This window comes from Cucurbita pepo, chromosome 1 (assembly GCF_057944985.1).
Source record: "Cucurbita pepo subsp. pepo isolate OVF chromosome 1, ASM5794498v1, whole genome shotgun sequence".
Lineage (NCBI taxonomy): Eukaryota > Viridiplantae > Streptophyta > Magnoliopsida > Cucurbitales > Cucurbitaceae > Cucurbita > Cucurbita pepo.
The window spans coordinates 900,238-918,871 of record NC_141798.1 but is presented as its reverse complement, the minus strand read 5'-3'; the positions used below and the strand labels follow the sequence as shown (position 1 = coordinate 918,871).

Sequence of the window (18,634 nt, the reverse complement as noted above, 5' to 3'; positions counted from 1 at the left end):
CATAACGTTATCAATATCCAAGCATGTCCAACAACATCATTCATTCAGATTCACAACAAACAATGGAATGAAAGAGCTTTTTAAAAGGAAAAAAGAAAGAAGTGAGAAATATCAGAACAAGGGTAACGAGGGCGACTTTACCGAACCATAGTACGAGAAGTTATTGAGAGGGTTGACCACAATGTGGTCGTCGTTTCTCTCATATATCTAACCGTTATGGAAGCGACAACCACAAAAAACAGAAGCTACATTAAATAATTTCTCCAAGTCAAGAATAATAGAAAGAAATATAGTGCGAGTGATGAATAAAGCAAGAAAAGTGTAATGTTGATTAGATAGAAATGTAGCCACAACAACACAATCTTAGTTAGTACTAATATTCTACAATCATACTCATGCTACCAAAGAAAATTTCATACTCATGCTACCAAAGAAAATTTCTAAGCTCATCATAATTGCATTTGGCCTCACCACTCACACCATACATGTATGTATCTCTCTTCTTGAGTTGCAGAATGTTTTGAAGCTCAGCAACTTTGTTACCCCTCACCACTTCCCCCAGCTGAAGAGCTAAACACGCCTGCCTGCCTGTAAAATTCAAGCATTATTCAACCACCTGAAAATCGATACATTGAGTACCAAGGAAGAAGCTGGACCGAGCACGCATGACATGGTCAATGTACTAACGTTTAAACCGGTTTTGATATTTCATATACATGCAGATTCGCGCAGTGGCTTAAACATTGAAAACGAGAAAGACCTCCAATCTAGAAAAAAAATAAGGCCTTGGTCTCTTTGGGTTTTCCCTCAACGTGTATGCTAGGGAGAGATTTCCACACCCTTATAAAGAATGTTTCGTTCACCTCCCGAACCGATGTGGGATGCAATTAAGCCTATAATAAGGATGAAACGCGTTTACGCAAATAGAAATAGGAGCATTTACCAAAAGATACAATGGTGAGTTTACCTTGGTTAAGACCAGGACAAAATGCATTCTGCCATTACGTTCTTGCTGGCACCATGAATTTACTACCCTTTTTGTCAGCTGGCTTAAGAATCTGGAAAGAGCACATCAATTCTTCGTCAACGCTCATCAGAGCACCGGCATTGTCAAATTCACCACAGTAGTTTGGAGCTGAAAATATCGTGACAAGCCGTCTATCGGCAAAGAATTCATATCCATCCTCCACAACCTAAGCCAACAACATAGTTATCTCAGAACTCGGAGAAGAAAAATCAGTGAGAAAAATGAGCGAGGTCGAAAGTGTTGCTGATTCTACCTGATGCGCACGACAGACAAGATCCAAGTCATGTGTTGTTAAGAACTCTGCCACTTTATCAGGGCCAAAGGTGTATGAAACTCCTCTATCATTCATTCCCCAACCTTTGACATCTTTACAAGGATCCGACCAGAGCAAATCACAAAGCAAGCCAGTGTCGGGAATGACTGTCGGACGAGACAGGTTTCGTATTTGATCCAAGTTTGTGAGATCAGGGGAGAGACCACCGTGCATACACAATATTTTGTCATCAATTAAAGCCGCAACAGGAAGACAGTTGAACGAGTCGGTAAACGCTTTCCACAGTCTCACATTAAAACGTCGCTTACATTCATCATAAAACCCATAAATCCTATTAATAGAAGCGCATTCGTGATTTCCTCTAAGAAGGAAAAAGTTTTCAGGATACTTGATCTTGTAAGCAAGCAAAAGACATATGGTTTCTAGACTCTGCTTGCCACGATCAACATAGTCGCCAAGAAACAAATAATTCGCACTAGGAGGAAACCCCCCATACTCAAAAAGCCTCAACAAATCCGAGAACTGCCCATGAATGTCACCTGCAAGTGCAAAACAAAAATGAAAGCCATTCTTTGTACAAGAACAAAAGATTTCATTCATGATATGAATCCCCATGCTACTACTTCTTGAACTCTAGCTAATCGAAAGTTCATTCTCGGGGGATTCATATCAACAATGTTCATCAAAGACGCTAGCTAATCGAGAGTTGCACAATGTTAACTAGAATCAAGAACAACCAAGAAACGAGAAACAGAAAAAAAGGGAACCCATCAAACATAATCTCATACTTCACACGAACATGTAATCATTCTCAAAGCAACAACTAAATCGAACATATTAATCCAACTCCCTCCAAGAAAACACGAGGGGTCAAAGCTAGGTCAGAGACAGATTGACTTCGAACGAAGAATCAAGTTCATTGTGTTGAAAGAAGAAGAAAAAAAACGAAAGGGGCAGATTAAAACGGACCGCAGATTTTGATGGGTGCTTCGAGCTCGAGCAAATTGGGTTGCTGAACGAAAACCTCCCTGGAAGAAGCACAGAGAAGCTTGATTTCGTTCTCGGAAAGCTGAACCTGTTTGCCTGGTCGCGCTAACCGGACTTCGGTGAGGCGTCTGATAATGTCGTCCAATAAAGCAGGGTCGATTCCTCCCTGCCCTTGCGAGGCCATTCAATACCCAATCTGCGAATTCGAAGTTTCTCGGGTTTTTCTCTTTTTCCGCCCTTTGTTCAACAGACAGAGAGCTTCGAACGAAAACCTAGAAATCGAATCGAATTGAATTGATTTGAAAGGAAGGTTTTTTCTTAACATTTTCGTCTCATCTCTCTCTCTCTCTCTCTCCCTTTTTAATTCTTTTCTATCCGTTTCTTTGCTTTCATTTACTTTTCTTATTCTTATAAATGACCCAACTTACGATTCAAATTTTAAAAATGGCTCATTAGTTCATCATTGTAGCTTTGAATTTGGACTAATTTGAGATCAAAATACCATTTTTCTAGAAATATATATTATTCATTAGAAATTCGATTCTTTCACCTACATATTATAAGATAAAAAGAATGATACAAACGAAAAAATGATGTATACTAAAATATTGTGTGAACCCTTTAAGTCTAGCTAGTTCGATACCTTCTCGGTTTATAATGAACCCTCGTTTGGAATCTATATTCTGTACTAGCTTCCTTCAATCCGCTACTTTTTTCCACCTACAACCCATGTGGGTTTGTTCATATGCACTGAACTTAATACCTATTTCATGCCTTGATAGCCACTCTTTCCTTTGCTATTCCTCACAAACACATCCATGCTTTACACTATTTAGAGTATAGGCGTGGCACAAAGTTTGTCTAGTCCATAGGACAATTGTGTTACAACTATTGTCGAGCTTTCGGTGTTTCTATTAATGTTTGTGCTTAGTTGATAAGAGATCATTGTGTTGATGAAATGTACCATAGTTTGATGTCGTAGAAGAATCTTTGAGCATAAGCTCTCATTGTGCATCCCCAAAAGGCCTCGTGCCAATGTTTTCCCCAACCTATACAAGAAGGGGGTGGTAATGAATGAATAGAGATCTTCCGCCAGCTGTCTTCTCTTCCTATCACTGAACTTCGTTCGAGGGATCTGATCTCATCGGGTCTCACCAAGGCGAATGGATAATATTTCTTGATTATAAACCCATGATCATTCCTTAAATTAGTCGATGTGGGGCTTCCAACAAGGAGAACCTCTCAACAACGCCTAGATGGTGTCTCTCACCGTCCTATTAAACCTCATACAAATATAATCAAATCCAAAAGCAAAAGAATCAAATTTTATGAATATGGCATTTGCTTTGCTTTCTTCAACCAAGAACAAATGCCTATCAAATTGGGACTTTTGTTTATTTATTTATTTATTGGACTCACTTCTTTTTGTTGGGTTTAGTTTATTGAGAGAAGAGACGTAGAGAGATACCTTGTTAATTGGATTGCTTTAAAAGTAGGGTTTTTGACATGATGTGTTGGGTTGTTCTATGTATATATTCTATACAACCTAAAGCCTTGGTTTCGAGGTTGTCAAAAACAAAAGCGTTCTTCCCATTCATTCAAATATGTCGAAGAATAATTTTATGGATAAGATGGGTGACAAAAACTAACGTGGTCGTTGACTTTTAACATTGGTGACAACATATATAGCTTTGAAAATCGTGAATAACAACAAATATGTGACAAAAGTCAACATTAGTTTTTGTCACCACTTTTATTGTTCATTAAAAAAAATCACGATTGTCGTTAGTTCATTTACAACTCAACGCTCGTATCAATTTACATCATTTCTCGCTATAAATATATACGTGAATAAATATTATGATAAATTATATTGAAAAAAAGAAGTAGGAATGTAGAAAGAATAATAGAAGCATGTGGAGAAGTATATAGGTTTAATTAATTTGAAGATTAAAGTGGATTCCTTCTGCAAAATTAGAATCTGTGGTATATATATATATATATATATTTTTTTTTGGATATTGTACTGAAAGTGGTCTTATGGGAGTAGAGATGTAATCTCTCCTTATATTTATTAATCACGGATATCCATGTTTCATTAATCACGGATATCTACAATCATATTTATCTCAACATGCTTCATGCCAGTTATAAACCTACGATCTTTCTTTCTTTTAATGGAACTCTTGTCAACAATCCTCAGCCTGAGGATTGGTTGGGGTTGGGGTTGGGACAAAGTAATGTAATCCGTGTATCCAATCCCCTATCTTGAGTCGTGTTTGAATAGAGATTTCATGTTCCAATTGGATATCTCTAATTACTATAGTCAACTAATACAACCAACTCATTTTCGTGTAAACATAAAAGGTGTCACAAATTCAATAAGATATTAAGAATGAGTAAGAACATAAATCAATTGATAATATGGGTAAAAAATGAAAGAATTGTAGCGGGAAAAGTTTGAAAGGAATAGGTTTAGGCATTGATGGCGACGTCTTTCTTTGTCCTGGCTTGGATTACAAGTCTGATGAAAAAAGGGAACCATGAAGAAGAAGAAGAAGAAGAAGAAGAAGAAGAAAATGGAAGAATATGCTCTGAGAGTATGTCAACCATGGCGCAAAGATTTTCCTGTTTTGTGCGCTGTAGAAAAAGCAAAGCAAAAGCGTGTTCAAACCCATCTTCAATTTCAATCTCCATCTCTCTGTACAAAACCTGGGCGCTCACTCTCTCTAAAAGATGGCTTTTCCTTTATGCCCATTTCATGATTCTCAGCCCTTCTTCCACCGTTGCTTTATTTTATCTTACCCTCTTCATTGCTTTCCCAAGCCAAGAATCTCTCATCACTTCCTTTCTCTCCTCTACAGATTCTCCTCTTTCCCCTTCTCTCTTCGCGCTGCTGCTTTAAACCATGCCTAATTCCTCGTTCTTCAATCCCTTTTCTTCCAACCCCTTATTTCCCTTTCTCTCTCTCCGTGTCCTTTTCGGTTTCTCAACCCCTTTTCGCTCGGATCCTATTCCGCCGATTCATACACAATCAAAGACCCTTTATCGGGTTCCATGGCTCCTTCTGCTGTCAACAATCTATCTCACCCTTGCATTTCCGGTATTTCCAATGCTTCATTTCTAGACACTTTCATCGTTTTTGTTTTCAACTCACTGGAGTAATCTCCCTGACCCTTCATTTTGATTTTTGATTTGAGGGTTTAAGGAACAGCAGTATTTGGGGTTTTGGGTCTATTGGGATTTTTCCTCATCGATTTCTTTTTCGTCTTCTTCCTCATATGCAGAGAAAAAATCTGGGTGGATGAAATGGTTGAGCAGAATTTTCCGGTCAGGACCCAACAGGGGAGGCGGCGGCAGTGGCAGTGACAGTGGCAGTAGCAGTGGCGGCCGCCTTCCACAGCAGCTTATTGGTGATCAGGAAAACATATTCTGGCGAGCTCCGGCGAGATCAACGGTGAACCTCTGTTTTTCCTTCCCCCCACCCTCTCTTGAATTTGATCTTCCTTGATTGGCTTACCATTGAGATAATATTCAACTTTTGGAATGAGGTTTGATACATTACTGGACAAAGCATATGATGTAACTGGCTGATGTTGGTTGACTTTTTCACTTTTTGAGTGATTTTCGGATTATGTAGCTTATTGGAAGTACTTCAAAACCTTTTGTCTTTTTTCTTTTGGAAAGAACTAAAGTTGTCTTTGAACAGAGACCAACTTGATTATTAATCAATCAGTTGCATATTCATTCAGGTTTAGTACTTGGAACAATCTTTGAACCATGTTTTCCTGGTGTGCTTGTGTTGTGTTTAAGCAAGCCCATCATAGTGTAAAACAGGACGAATAAGGAATTCTGTTTCATGTTTCATGTTGGGGAAGGATTTACTTGCTCGGTTGAATGACGATTCTTTATTGAGTTGTTATTGAACAGGACGATCCTTCTAGAGCTCATAAGGAGAAAGAAGAACTAGACCACACAATTGCACTCTCCTTAGCTGAAGATTTGAAAAAGCGAAACCGTATGATTCGTTAACTGAAATCGGACTTGAAACATTTTTCTCTTTTACTGAACAAAATCATTAAGATTGATTCATTCTTCCTTTTGTTCGTCAGGGTATCGTCGACGTACCGAAAATGATGAAGCCATTTCTAGAGAACTGCAGGACAAGATGAATTTATCTCCTTATCCTTCCGTTGCCCCTCCTCAGTTCCATCCTGGCAACTATAGGTATAACGTTATCTTATTCAATCCACTCACTTGTATATGACTCCAGCTTAACTACACAACCAATTCCTATTTGAAACATAGGATTTCGGGATTAGTTCATATAATGGTCTCCTCCTAATCGTTTAACTGATATATACATAATCATGTCTTAATGTCGCAGATATTGCAGTGGCTGCAATCGTGCCATCGGCTATGGAAATTATTTGGGATGCATGGGTACCTACTTCCATCCTGGGTGTTTTTGTTGTCGTTCTTGCGGTTGTCCTATTACCGAGCACGAGGTATTCTAACATTCTATCTTTCCCTTGGCCACAAGATCCTACCTGTGATTTCCTTCTCCTAACATGCACAAATTTACCGCTTAATAACTATGTCGAACATTTGTATTATATAGTTTCTCACTAGTTCCCTTTTTCTCTGTTGATTCAAGTTTTCATTGTCTGGGAAACATCCATATCACAAGTCTTGTTTCAAAGAGCCGACTCATCCTAGGTGTGAAGTCTGCCACCAATTTGTAAGAATTTCATTACTACTGGTAGATTGTGAGAAACAACAACATTGGTATCTTGCATTAACTAGTTTGAAAGAACTTGGATCCAACATTTATTCTTTGATCAAATAGATCTTCTTGATTCTTCCGTTCTCAACTTTCAGATCCCTACAAATCGAGTTGGTTTGATCGAGTACAGATGTCATCCCTTTTGGTCTCAAAAGTATTGTCCATCACATGAACATGACAACACAGCTCGTTGTTGTAGTTGCGAACGTTTGGAGGTATGAATTAAAATAATTGAGATAAATTCCCAAATCATTAATTTTTTACCTCCATACAGAGCTTGGATGAGGATGAGGATGAGGTTTCTCCCTCTAGTGCTGACTACACTTCCATATAATTTTTAGTCTTGGAATGCAAGATATATCTCTTTGGGAGACGGACGGAGCCTATGCCTAGAATGCATGGAGTCTGCTATCATGGACACCGGAGACTGCCAACCGCTCTACCACTCGATCCGAGACTATTATGAGGGAATGAACATGAGAATAGATCAGCAAATTCCCATGCTTCTAGTTGAAAGACAAGCTCTAAATGAAGCTATCGTTGGGGAGAAACATGTAATAAACTACCTTTCCTTTTCCTCCTCTTCTTTTTCATTCTTTATTTTACTATCAAGCATTTCCTCTAATCAGTACTTATTCTTTACAGGGCTTTCATCACATGCCCGAGACCAGAGGTTTATGCCTTTCTGAAGAGCAGACTGTCACCAGTGTATGCTTTCGTAGAGTTGAAATACTCTTTCTATTTTTTTATTAATACTAGTGATTGGGGATTCTATGGGTATTCAACTTGTTCTTGTTAATCATGTGCAGATCCTCAAGAGGCCAAAAATTGGAGGGCATCGACTCGTAGGAATGAGAACTCAACCACAGAAGTTGATCCGTAGATGCGATGTTACTGCCATTCTTGTTCTTTATGGTCTCCCAAGGTAACCATTCTAATATTCATACTCTGAAACACCCATCGATGATTTTGAAGTTTGTATGATTATATTTCAAATGGGAGATAAGATGAACTTATATTGGGAGTACTTAGAATTGGTTTTAAAGGTCAAGATCTTTGAGCTTTCTAAGATTTATAGGCAGAGTGGAACATTGACAATAGTAGAGCATACTTTTATTTTTGGTGTCCACCATTTTTATGCTCTTAGCTTTTACAGATTACTAACAGGATCTATTCTAGCACACGAGCTAATGCATGGCTGGTTACGGCTAAAGGGTGAAGCTCAATTTTTTTCCCCTTTCTCTTTAAATGAATCTTAATCCATTGCTTACCTTGAGTGCTGATAAAACTGGAACTATGTTAGGATATCGCAACCTTAACCCGGAGGTAGAAGAAGGTATCTGTCAAGTGCTTTCATACATGTGGCTCGAATCTGAAGTAATGCCAGGGTTTAGATCAGGACCTTCAACATCAGCTGCGTCCTCATCTTCTTCCTCTTCATCATCAAAGAAAGGTGGTAGATCTTTTGCTGAAAAGAAACTGGGTGAGTTTTTCATGCACCAAATAGCCAATGATGCCTCAACATCTTATGGGGATGGTTTCAGAACTGCTAATGCTGCAGTGAATAAATATGGGTTACGTCGAACGCTCGACCATATTCACATGACTGGAAGTTTTCCTGTGTAATGAAAACATGTCTTTTGGATAGTTTGATGTTGGGAGACATTGTTTATGTTACCAGATTGAGCTCAATATAGAGAGTTTTAGACAGGATCTGGTTCAAAAGCAGTCACTTTTCCATGGTTTCAGATCTTTGGGAAAAGAAAAGAAATAAGCAAAAGGGTTGCAAACTACAAAAACAAAATGATCAACTAGTTTTACTTCACTCATGGACGTGGGAAAAAGTAAAAAGACCAACAAAAATGTTTGGTTGAATATATCTGTTAGATGAGCCTAGAAATCTTCAAAGGCAGATTTGAAGTCAACAAAAAAGATTGTCTATAGTAGAAGAAGAAGAAGAAGAAGAAAAAGAAAAAGGAAGACGTGTGTCTGCAGTTTGCAATTTGCAGAAGAAAGTAATGAACAGAGAGGAACCTCTCAATAAAGCCGAGATGATCTTTTCACCACCATGATTAAATCCTATACAAATCAAATCAAATCCAAAAGCAAAGAATCAAATTTCATAGATATGGCTTTTGCTTTGTTCTATGTATATATTCTGTACAACCTAAAAAGTGTGGTTTTGCGATTGTGGAAGAAAAGGTTAAATCATCCAACTCCCAAGCATACGAATCAATTTTAAAAGGCCAAACTAGAAATAAAACTTTAAAACTTTTTACAATTGAAACCCAACTTCAAAGTGAAGATATTTGAATAATAGAAGCATGTGGTGAAGTATATAGGTCCAGTTACCCTAATTTTATTACCAAAACAAAACAAAGTAGCTACGATATGTGGTGAATAATAGAAGCATGTGGTGAAGTCCACAAAAGCGTGTGCATGTTTTTTTTTTCTTTTTTTCTTTTTTGTGCCCGACTTTGTAGCTTCATGTGACCTTAGGCAAGGTTCCCTATCGTCAACCAAACATAACTAATGTGGAATCTAAGTTTGTTCGGCCACACACATTACTTGTGTATGCATGTTTAATCATCTGCGACTCTATCTAACTCGCTTCTACTCTAAGCCAAGTCAATTTGCTTGACCTTGCCTCTATTCTAGGCCAAGATCTTACAAGACATGTATGCATATACTAAACTTGTCTTTCATAGTTAACCTGTCTTATCAATGTCTTATAAACATAGAGTAAACATACTAACATAATATATGTGGTATGGACATGTGGAGGCTTTATGCCTCATATAAAATTGATATCACAAAGTAGTTTCATAATATAACATAATCATATCATAGTATAATTCATATCCTAGCATAAATCGTCATATCACATATCAAACATCATAACATCCTAAAATATGACACGTAAATGGGGGCCACAAGATATGTGTCATTCATACAGCATACAAGTCATTCAACCAAATTCGTGTCCAACAGTAGAACCGTTTACTTAATTGACTTGAGATGATGTTAATAATTATACATGGGTCACAATATAAGGTTAGAACATGTTAAAGGGTTTAATTAGCCTAATTACATCAATTAGTCATCTACTTTAATTAAAGTATTGACCTCAAATACTTTCAGTAACGCAAAAACAGCTTTGGGACGGTGTAAGATAATAAGCAAAGGAAGCCAGGGTGGAGCCGTAAAAAGCACCACAGTCGAGGTGGAGCCGCATATTGGAGGGAAAACTTTCAAAGGGATAGAATTAGCCATTGATGGCAACGTCTTTCTTTGCCCTTGCTCGGATTATAAGTCTCATGAAAGAATAAATCTCTGTTTGTTGAAGAAGGAAGGGAACATGAAGAAGAAGAAAGACGGGCAATGCAGAAGAAGAAATTGGAAGAATATCCTCAGAGTATATCAACCACTTCTCTGTTCTCACGGCGCAAAGATTTTCCTTTTTCGCGCGCTGTATAAAACGCAAAGCAAAATCGATTTAAGCTGTTAGAGGGAAGGGGAAAAACTCCTTCGAGTTCCAATCCAAAGCGTGTTCAATCCCGTTTTCAATCTCAATCTCTCTCTCTCTGTAAAAAAAAACTTGGGCGCTCACACTTTCTAAAAGATGCCTTCTTCTATGCCCATTTGATGAGCCCTTCTTCTTCCACCGTTGCTTTATCGATCTTCGCCTTTGCAGATTCCCCTCCAGTTTTTTTTGCTCTTCATTGCTTTCCCAGGCCGAGAATTTCTCATCACTTCCTTTCTCTCTTAGAGATTCTCCTCTTCCCCTTCTCTCTCCGTGCTGCTTTTAACGATGCCTAATTCATTGTTCTTCAATCCCTTTTCTTCCAAGCCGTTAATTTCCCTTTCTCTCTCTCTGGGTCCTTTTCGGTTTCTCAACCCCTCTTCTGTTGGGTCGTGTTCCGCCAATTGATATACAATCAAAAACCCTATATCGGGTTCCATGGCTACTTCTGATGTCAACAATCTATCTCATCCTTGCATTTCCGGTATTTCTAATTGTTCATTTCTATACACTTCCATCGTTTTTGTTTATGAACTCACTGGAGTAATCTCCCTGACCCTTCATTTTGATTTTTGATTTGAGGGTTTAAGAAACTGCAGTATTTGGGATTTTGGGTCTGTTGGGATTTTTCCTCATCGATTTCTTTTTCTTCTTTTTGACGAGAAGGGGATTTTTCTTCCTCATATGCAGAGAAAAAATCTGGTGGATGAAATGGTTGAGCAAAATTTTCCGGCCAGGACCCAACAGGGGAGGCGGCGGCAGTGGCAGTGGTGGCCGCCTTCCACAGCAGCTTCTTGGTGATCAGGAGAACATAGTCTGGCGAGCTCCGGCGAGATCAACGGTGAACTTCTGTTTTTCCTTCCCCCACCTTCTATGGAATTTGATCTTCTTTGATTAGCTATCATTGAGATTTTCAACTTTTGTAACGAGGTTTGATATATTACTGGACAAAGCATATGATGTAACTGGCTGATGTTGGTTGACTTTTTCACTTTTTGAGAGATTTTGGGATTATGTAGCTTATTGTAGATTAATCAAGTTGGTTTTCAACTTTCTTGGGATTTTTGGATAATAATTTGTTTGCTCTTTATCCATATAGCTTACTGGAAGCTGAAAACCTTTTTTCTTTTTCCTTTTGGAACGAACTAAAGTTGTTGATGGCGATCATAGTCACAGAAGTATATTGGTCCAACAATGGCTTAGTTGGTCTTTACCGACTTGAACAGAAACCAACTTGATTATTAATCAATCAGTGGTGTGTTCATTCATTTTTTTAACGGGTTTAGTACTTGAACAATCTTTGAACCATGATTTCTTGGGTGATTGTGTGGTAAGTAGGCAAGGGGTTATGTTTAAGCAAGCCCACCATAGAGTAAAACAGGCTTTGAACCATGATTTCTTGGGTGATTGTGTGGTAAGTAGGCAAGGGGTTATGTTTAAGCAAGCCCACCATAGAGTAAAACAGGACGAATAAGGAATTCTGTTTCACTTAAATAATGTTGGGGAAGAACTTACTTTGAATGATAATGGTTCTTTATCGAGTAGTTATTTGAATAGGACGATCCTTCTAGAGCTCAGAAGGAGAAAGAAGAACTAGACCATGCAATTGCACTCTCCTTAGCTGAAGATTTGAAAAGGCAAAACCATATGATTTGCTAACTAAACTTGGATTTTAAATGTTTCGCTCTTTTAACTCTTCTCTCTAACAGAATCATCTGATTCATTCTTCTTTTTGTTCGTCTGGATATTGTTGGCATACAGAAAATGATGAAGCAATTTCTACCGAACTGCAGGGCAAGATGAATTTATCGCCTTATCCTTATATTGCCCCTCCTCAGTTTCTTCCTGGTTACTATAGGTATAATGTCATCTTATTCATCTATATGACTGTATCATATTAGCAAACGAATCTTATTCAATTATCTTTTGAATCCAATCACTTGTATATGACTTTAGCTTAAATAGACAAAAAGTTCCTATTTGAAACATAGGAATCCAAGATTATAGTTCATATAATGGTCTCCTAATCGTTTAACTGATATATGCATAATCATGCCTTCATGTCTCAAATATTGCCGTTGCTGCAATCGTGCAATCGACTATGGAAATTATTTGGGATACATGGGCACCTACTTCCATCCCGGGTGCATTTGTTGTCGTTCGTGCAGCTTTCCAGTTACCGAGCACGAGGTATTCTAATATTCTATCTTTCCTTTGGTCACAAGATCCTAGCAATGCTTTTCTTATCCTAATTATGCTTCCCATTCAGTTTCCTTTTTCCTTCTCATTCAGCACTAATTTATTGCTTAAGAACAATGTTGAGCATATGTATGTAGTTTCTCACCAGTTCCTTTTTTCTATGTTGATTCAAGTTTTCAATGTCTGGGAATTATCATATCACCAGTCTTGTTTCGTTGTTTCAAAGAGCTGACCAATCTTAAGTGTGAAGTCTGCCACCAATTTGTAAGACTTTCATTTGTCTTCATGGCTCATTACTTTTTGTGTATCATGATACTGGTATTGTGAGAAACAACAATATTGGTATCTTGCATTAGCTAGTTTGAAAGAACTTAGATCCATCATTTATCTTTGATCAAATAGATCGTCTTGATTCTTCAGTCCTCAACTTTCAGATCCCTACAAATCGAGCTAGTTTGACTGTACACAGATGTAGTCGCTTTTGGTCTAAAAAGTATTGTCTATCACATGAACTTGACAAGACAGCCTATTGTTGTAGTTGCAGACATTTGGAGGTATCAATTAAAATACTTGAGATCAATTCCCAAGTCATTAATTTTTTACCTCCATATCGAGTTTGGACGAGGTTGAGGTTTCTCCCTCTAGTGCTGACTACAATTCTATATAATTTTTAGTCTTGGAATGCAAGATATATCTCTTTGGGTGACGGGCGGAGCCTGTGCCTAGAATGTATGGAGTCTGCTATCATGGACACCGGAGACTGCCAACTGCTCTACTACTCCATTCGAGACTATTACGAGGGAATGAACATGAGAATAGATCAGCAAATTCCCATGTTTCTAGGTGGAAGACAAGTTCTAAATGAATCTATTGTTGAGGAGAAACATGTAATAAACTTTCCCTTTCTTCTTCCTAAAAAAAACTAGAAACCAATTCCTCTTAACTACAAATCAATTCCTCTAAACAATACTTATTCTTTACAGGGCAACCGTCGCATGCCTGAGACTAGAGGTGTATGCCTTTCTGAAGTACAACATATCACAAGTGTATGTTTTTTGTGGAGTTAAAATATTCTTATTTTTTTATTCAAATTTTTAGAGTACTTGTTCTTAATCATGTTCAGATCGTCAAGAGGCCAAAAATTGAAGGGCATAGACTTGTAGGAATGAGAACTCAACGGCAGAAGCTGATTCGTAATTCTGAAGTTATAGCCATTCTTGTTCTTTTTGGTTTCCCAAGGTAACCATTCTATTTTTCGTACTCTGAAACATTCATCCATGATTTTAAAATTTGTATGATTATATCTCAAGTGGGAGATAAAATTAACTTTGTCAATAGTCGAGCATACATTTATTTTTGCCATCCACCATTTTTATGCTCTTGCTTTTACAGATTACTAACAAGATCTATTCTGGCACACGAGTTGATGCATAGCTGGTTACGGCTAAAGGGTGAAGCTCCATCTTCTTCCCTTTCTATTTATATGAATCTTAATCCATTGCTTACCTTGAATACTGATAAAACTGGAAATTATGTTAGGATATCGCAACATTAACCTAGAGGTGGAAGAAGGTATCTGTCAAGTGCTTTCCTACATGTGGCTCCAATCTGAAGTAATGTCAGGGTTTAGATCAAGACCTTCGTCATCAGCTGCGTCCTCATCTTCTTCCTCTTCCTCGTCTCACTACTCTTCATCATCAAAGAAAGGTGGTAATTCTTTTACGGAAAAGAAACTGGGCGAGTTTTTCATGTACCAAATAGTAAACAGTCCTTCAAAAGTTTATGGGGATGGTTTCAGAGCTGCTAAGTTGCAGTGAATAAATATGGGTTGCGTCGGACACTCGACCATATACGCATGACCGGAAGTTTCCCTATATAATAAAAACACGCTGTCTAGATGGTTTGATGTGGGAAGACATGATTTCTATTACCAGATTGAGCTCAATATAGAGAGTTTTAGATAGATCTGGTTCAAAAGCAACATGTATTTCTTCTTCTAACTTGGCATTACAAGTTTCCACTCTTTTGCTTTCTTCTGGTTACTTTTTCATTCTTTTATTTTTCTTTTTTGTTACCTCTTTTTCAACCCCATTCTTGGCTAAAAGTTTTTAAATTTTATTTTAATCATATGCTAATCATATGCTTTTGTACTCATATTATCTTAATTCTTAAAAAGGTTTTTAACTCATATAATGCTATTACTTTTGACTGTCTAGAGGTCAATTTAGTGTTCCTATCAATCTCAAGTACAGAATTATGAGGATTCCCACCAACAAATTCGCTTTGTTATTTGCCACGAAATCCCATTTCTATCCACAAGTCATTTCAGCCATTTGTATCTGCTAAAAGGCTCTTAAGTGTTTCATATGTCATGAAGCAAATGCCCACCCCAGGCACAACCTTGTAATACTTGGACAAAATACCCCCCGATGGAAACCACAGAAGCCTTCTGTCCTCAATATGTGCCTGAAGACACCAATAAGGCCTGTTGTATACACCCGTGCTCGGCCACAGGCTCCTTCCAACTGCTTCCGCCTACTCACTAGGTCCAGAGGGAAGGTCACGGCAAACTAAAGGGGCAACAATATATAAACCAAGCTGTTCGTTTTACTATTTTGATATGCTTAATTTTAAATCTTATGCTTCAAAAACAAACCGACATATGCACAGAGCACTAAACAAGAATCAACCACGTCAGTTTCAAATTAGAAGAGCAAAATGCAATCATGCCTTGCTAGTTCGTTTGCATCATCACTAAGTTTCCACAAGAACTAGTATATTCTAATACACATATTAATAGACATGACGAAGTCCTCAAAGAGACAAAGATGTACTACTGAGGCCTCAAGGATTGACAAATCCAACAAAAGTAAAAGAGAGCCCAAGTGAGAAGCATACCTCAGATGGGGCACCTCTAACACCTGAAAATGATATTCTAGTCTATGTATATGATTAATAGTGTCAAACTCCACTATAACCCACCGCAATGCTCGGGAAGACTTCTACTAAAACCAATTTTATGCAACATTTCTATAAGTTGACATAAAAAAGTAAAAAAAATAAATTAAGGTGATAATATGGAATTGATGGATTAATTTGAACATTCTTACCTACGAACTGCCAGAAGGACCTCAAGCTTTCATACACTGAAAAGCTGATAGCGATGTTGGGACCGACACCCTGCATCGAAGACAGAATTTGTTGAGCTATATTTTCAAAACAGTGCTTGTATTCCTAATATAACAACTCAGAAACCCATGCCATTACTGTTGCTCCAAGTCCCTTGTAAAGACCTAGAAAACCCTCATCTCTACAAATTGTTCGCAAAGTATGCCAAATACCTTTGCAATAGATCACTTTCGTCTGCAAAGCACACAAGTGCCAATGCTAACATATGATCTAAAATTATGCTGATTCATTCAAAAGATGTCTTAAATAAAAGATGAACAAATCAAGCAAAATCAGATATGAATGTATAAGACCACAGATGTCATCGCAAATGAGCCTGTCTGGCGGCAAACAAGTGAAAATGGGAAGATCACACACTGCCAAGCTCATGGAATTTAAGATCAGTCTAATGACAAATCAAAACTACTGCTCAAGGTTAACCATCATACAAAATTAATTGTAACAAATAGTTGTTTACAAGAAGTTGCAAATCATATGATCTCACCTGAGCAGCAAGGCGAGTCCTTACAAGGTCTAGTGGATATGTAGTTGATGCTGCCGTTATACCTGCCAAGCCACCACCCAGGAAGTGAACTAACAGGTTTGCACTCATGTGATCCCTATGACGTTCAAAACCTGGGATCATGTGTAGTAACTACATAACATATAAACAATTAGTTAAGCCCAAAAAAGAAAATCAAACGGATAATAACTCTACATATGAATCTCTATGATGGTATTTATTTATAAAATGGATAACACCAACCTTTTTGTAGTGCTCATATGCATAGAAATTGATTGAAGAATAAGGCAGACGATGAGCAATTGTAACAGAAAGCTCTTATTCCTTCTTCAAGAGCAATTCGTGAAAGCCTCGTGCCAAGAGTGCATCCCTTGCACCTGATATGGTAACAATTAACAAGGCAATTATACACCCATCAATGAAGAATAAAAAGCACAAGCCGTACAAACTCATTATAGCCTAGACAGAATGACAGCAACCCAAAATGATAACAGAGACATGAACATAACACTAAATTGACAGGCCAATATACCAGTTTTTAAGAAATCAGGACACAGGCACAGTTGAGGACATGTTTGTTACAATGCACTTTCTCTATTTTGTTTTATTTCGAATAACGAAACCTGAAAGAGAATCGTGAGGCGGGCGAGTGGCGCCGTGCAGGTCTTACTAAAAGCACCAGCAACGCCATTAGATTGAAGCTGTGACACCGTCCGAATCTGCGATTGCTGAAGCGATGATGGTTTTTCGGAGCGACAGAAACCACTCCACCACGACCAGAACTGAGAGCTCTCTGCCTTCCTTCCATCATCACACCAACCCTAGCCTCCGTTTGCATGGCAAAATGAACCAATCCCTCTTCAACCCTCTCCTCCGTTAACAAAAATCTCAAATCCGATAGAGATCAGAACTTGGAACCAAGAAATTTGTCCTGTTCTAGGTTTCGAATCTCATTGCTTTGCTAAAACCCTGCGTTAAATTGAAAGCCCCGGGAAGACAGAAACGCTCCATACGTTGTCCGTTAGCGTCAAAACTAGAGATGCCAACTGCGAGGACGTGACCCGCCCAAACGGGGCTCTCCCTTTCCGGGAATAAGAATATAAGTGGAGACAGAGATTATATTTAATATAAATATATTTTTAACCTATATTTAAAAAAAAAAATATATATATATATATATATATATATAATTAATTTTTATAATATTTAAATTAAAGATTATGGGTTGTTTTTTTTTATTATTATTATTTAACCCTGTACTTTTAAATTTTGAATTTTTAAAAATTACGTTGGAATAACCTTGTATATATTAGTTTGGGTAATATTTTGATTTAATATGATTTTTTAAAATTGTTTTAATAAAGATTATGCCGAAGAAAATAAAAACTTTAAAATAATTATATTTTTTAAAAAATAGATAAAGAATAATTATTTGTAAATAATCGGACTAAATAAATAGAGAATTTCACGGGATGAAGAATGAAATAGGTAGTGGGAATAAGGACGAATAAAGCTTTCTTGTCCCTATTCTGCCTCGTGTACCTCTCCAATAAAAACAAATTCTAGAATATCATTATTTTATCACCAATCTTATGAGTCTTAATCTTAATACTATACCGGCATTTTATTGTGTCATTGAGTTGTAATGTGCTTAAAATACTATTGTTGCACTGGATTGTATTAATAAACTCTAAAAACTATTTAACATGTTTTATAACTTTAAATTTTATTACACATTTTGTGTCGAATAGAACATAATTTTTTAATATCAAATTGGTATCAAATAAGTTTACAAAATTTAATATTTAAAAATTAATTTAAGAATTTACTATATTTTATTAAAAAAAATTATTAATTTTTAAATTTAACAAACTTGGAAATTATAAGAATTAAATTTAATTATAGTTTGACCAAAAATCAATCGTTAACTTCGAAAATTATAGCGTCAAAACGAACATGAAGATACTATTATAAATTTTGAAATGGTAATGACGACAAAATCAAAATAAATTTAAAAACTAGGAGCTAAAAGTAAACCAAACTCGAACGATAATCCATTAAATTTATACAAATATAATGTCATACGCATTTAAATAAATTATTCATATTAAATAATATTGACTATAACTATTATATTTTTTAATATA

The 18,634-nt window shown here is 37.0% G+C and overlaps 2 protein-coding genes and 2 pseudogenes across 6 annotated transcripts; 2 read left to right on the top strand and 2 right to left on the bottom strand.

Annotated features, from left to right (window-relative positions):
* Nucleotides 1-306: 306 nt before the first annotated feature.
* Nucleotides 307-2,655, bottom strand: LOC111805727 (serine/threonine-protein phosphatase PP1 isozyme 4). Its single transcript, XM_023690939.2, has 4 exons — nt 2,271-2,655; nt 1,281-1,840; nt 968-1,193; nt 307-588 (listed from the first exon to the last, which is right to left on the bottom strand). The coding sequence occupies exons 1-3, from the start codon at nt 2,470-2,472 to the stop codon at nt 1,002-1,004; spliced, it is 954 nt and encodes a 317-aa protein (XP_023546707.1). The 5' UTR covers nt 2,473-2,655; the 3' UTR covers nt 307-588; nt 968-1,001.
* A 2,281-nt stretch (nt 2,656-4,936) lies between these two features.
* Nucleotides 4,937-8,814, top strand: LOC111805717 (protein DA1-related 2). Of its 3 annotated transcripts, XM_023690917.2 has the most exons (12): nt 4,937-5,391; nt 5,576-5,745; nt 6,219-6,306; nt 6,401-6,515; nt 6,676-6,796; nt 6,946-7,029; nt 7,170-7,289; nt 7,416-7,628; nt 7,720-7,782; nt 7,884-7,999; nt 8,231-8,289; nt 8,378-8,814. In XM_023690917.2, exons 1-12 carry the CDS (start codon nt 5,346-5,348, stop codon nt 8,698-8,700), a joined length of 1,518 nt encoding a protein of 505 aa, XP_023546685.1. In that variant the 5' UTR covers nt 4,937-5,345; the 3' UTR covers nt 8,701-8,814. The 3 variants fall into 3 exon arrangements, with proteins under 3 accessions (XP_023546685.1, XP_086985506.1, XP_023546695.2); XM_087129380.1 differs by lacking the exon at nt 8,231-8,289 and having other exon boundaries at nt 8,378-8,528; XM_023690927.2 differs by lacking the exons at nt 4,937-5,391; nt 5,576-5,745; nt 6,219-6,306 and having other exon boundaries at nt 6,392-6,515.
* Nucleotides 8,815-10,487: 1,673 nt separating this feature from the next.
* LOC111805752 (protein DA1-related 2-like) lies at nt 10,488-14,828 on the top strand (annotated as a pseudogene). The gene is made up of 12 exons (XR_015423275.1): nt 10,488-11,081; nt 11,264-11,438; nt 12,155-12,242; nt 12,341-12,454; nt 12,660-12,787; nt 12,970-13,060; nt 13,231-13,350; nt 13,471-13,683; nt 13,780-13,842; nt 13,920-14,035; nt 14,189-14,247; nt 14,336-14,828. The product of XR_015423275.1 is annotated as a protein DA1-related 2-like (transcript).
* Nucleotides 14,829-15,984: 1,156 nt separating this feature from the next.
* Nucleotides 15,985-17,579, bottom strand: LOC111805732 (uncharacterized; annotated as a pseudogene). Its single transcript, XR_015423271.1, has 4 exons — nt 17,111-17,579; nt 16,731-16,864; nt 16,470-16,619; nt 15,985-16,159 (listed from the first exon to the last, which is right to left on the bottom strand). The product of XR_015423271.1 is annotated as an uncharacterized LOC111805732 (transcript).
* Nucleotides 17,580-18,634: the final 1,055 nt, after the last annotated feature.

Excerpts from the sequence above, each read along its gene's own strand:
- LOC111805717 (XM_023690917.2), top strand. The coding sequence starts at position 5,346 with ATGGCTCCTTCTGCTGTCAACAATCTATCTCACCCTTGCATTTCCG. Across the intron at positions 8,000-8,230 it reads GTTCTTTATGGTCTCCCAAG|ATTACTAACAGGATCTATTC; the intron begins GTAACCATTCTA and ends TAGCTTTTACAG. Across the intron at positions 8,290-8,377 it reads TGGCTGGTTACGGCTAAAGG|GATATCGCAACCTTAACCCG; the intron begins GTGAAGCTCAAT and ends GAACTATGTTAG.
- LOC111805727 (XM_023690939.2), bottom strand. The coding sequence starts at position 2,472 with ATGGCCTCGCAAGGGCAGGGAGGAATCGACCCTGCTTTATTGGACGAC. Across the intron at positions 1,841-2,270 it reads AGCACCCATCAAAATCTGCG|GTGACATTCATGGGCAGTTC; the intron begins GTCCGTTTTAAT and ends TTGCACTTGCAG. Across the intron at positions 1,194-1,280 it reads TTGTCTGTCGTGCGCATCAG|GTTGTGGAGGATGGATATGA; the intron begins GTAGAATCAGCA and ends TTGTTGGCTTAG.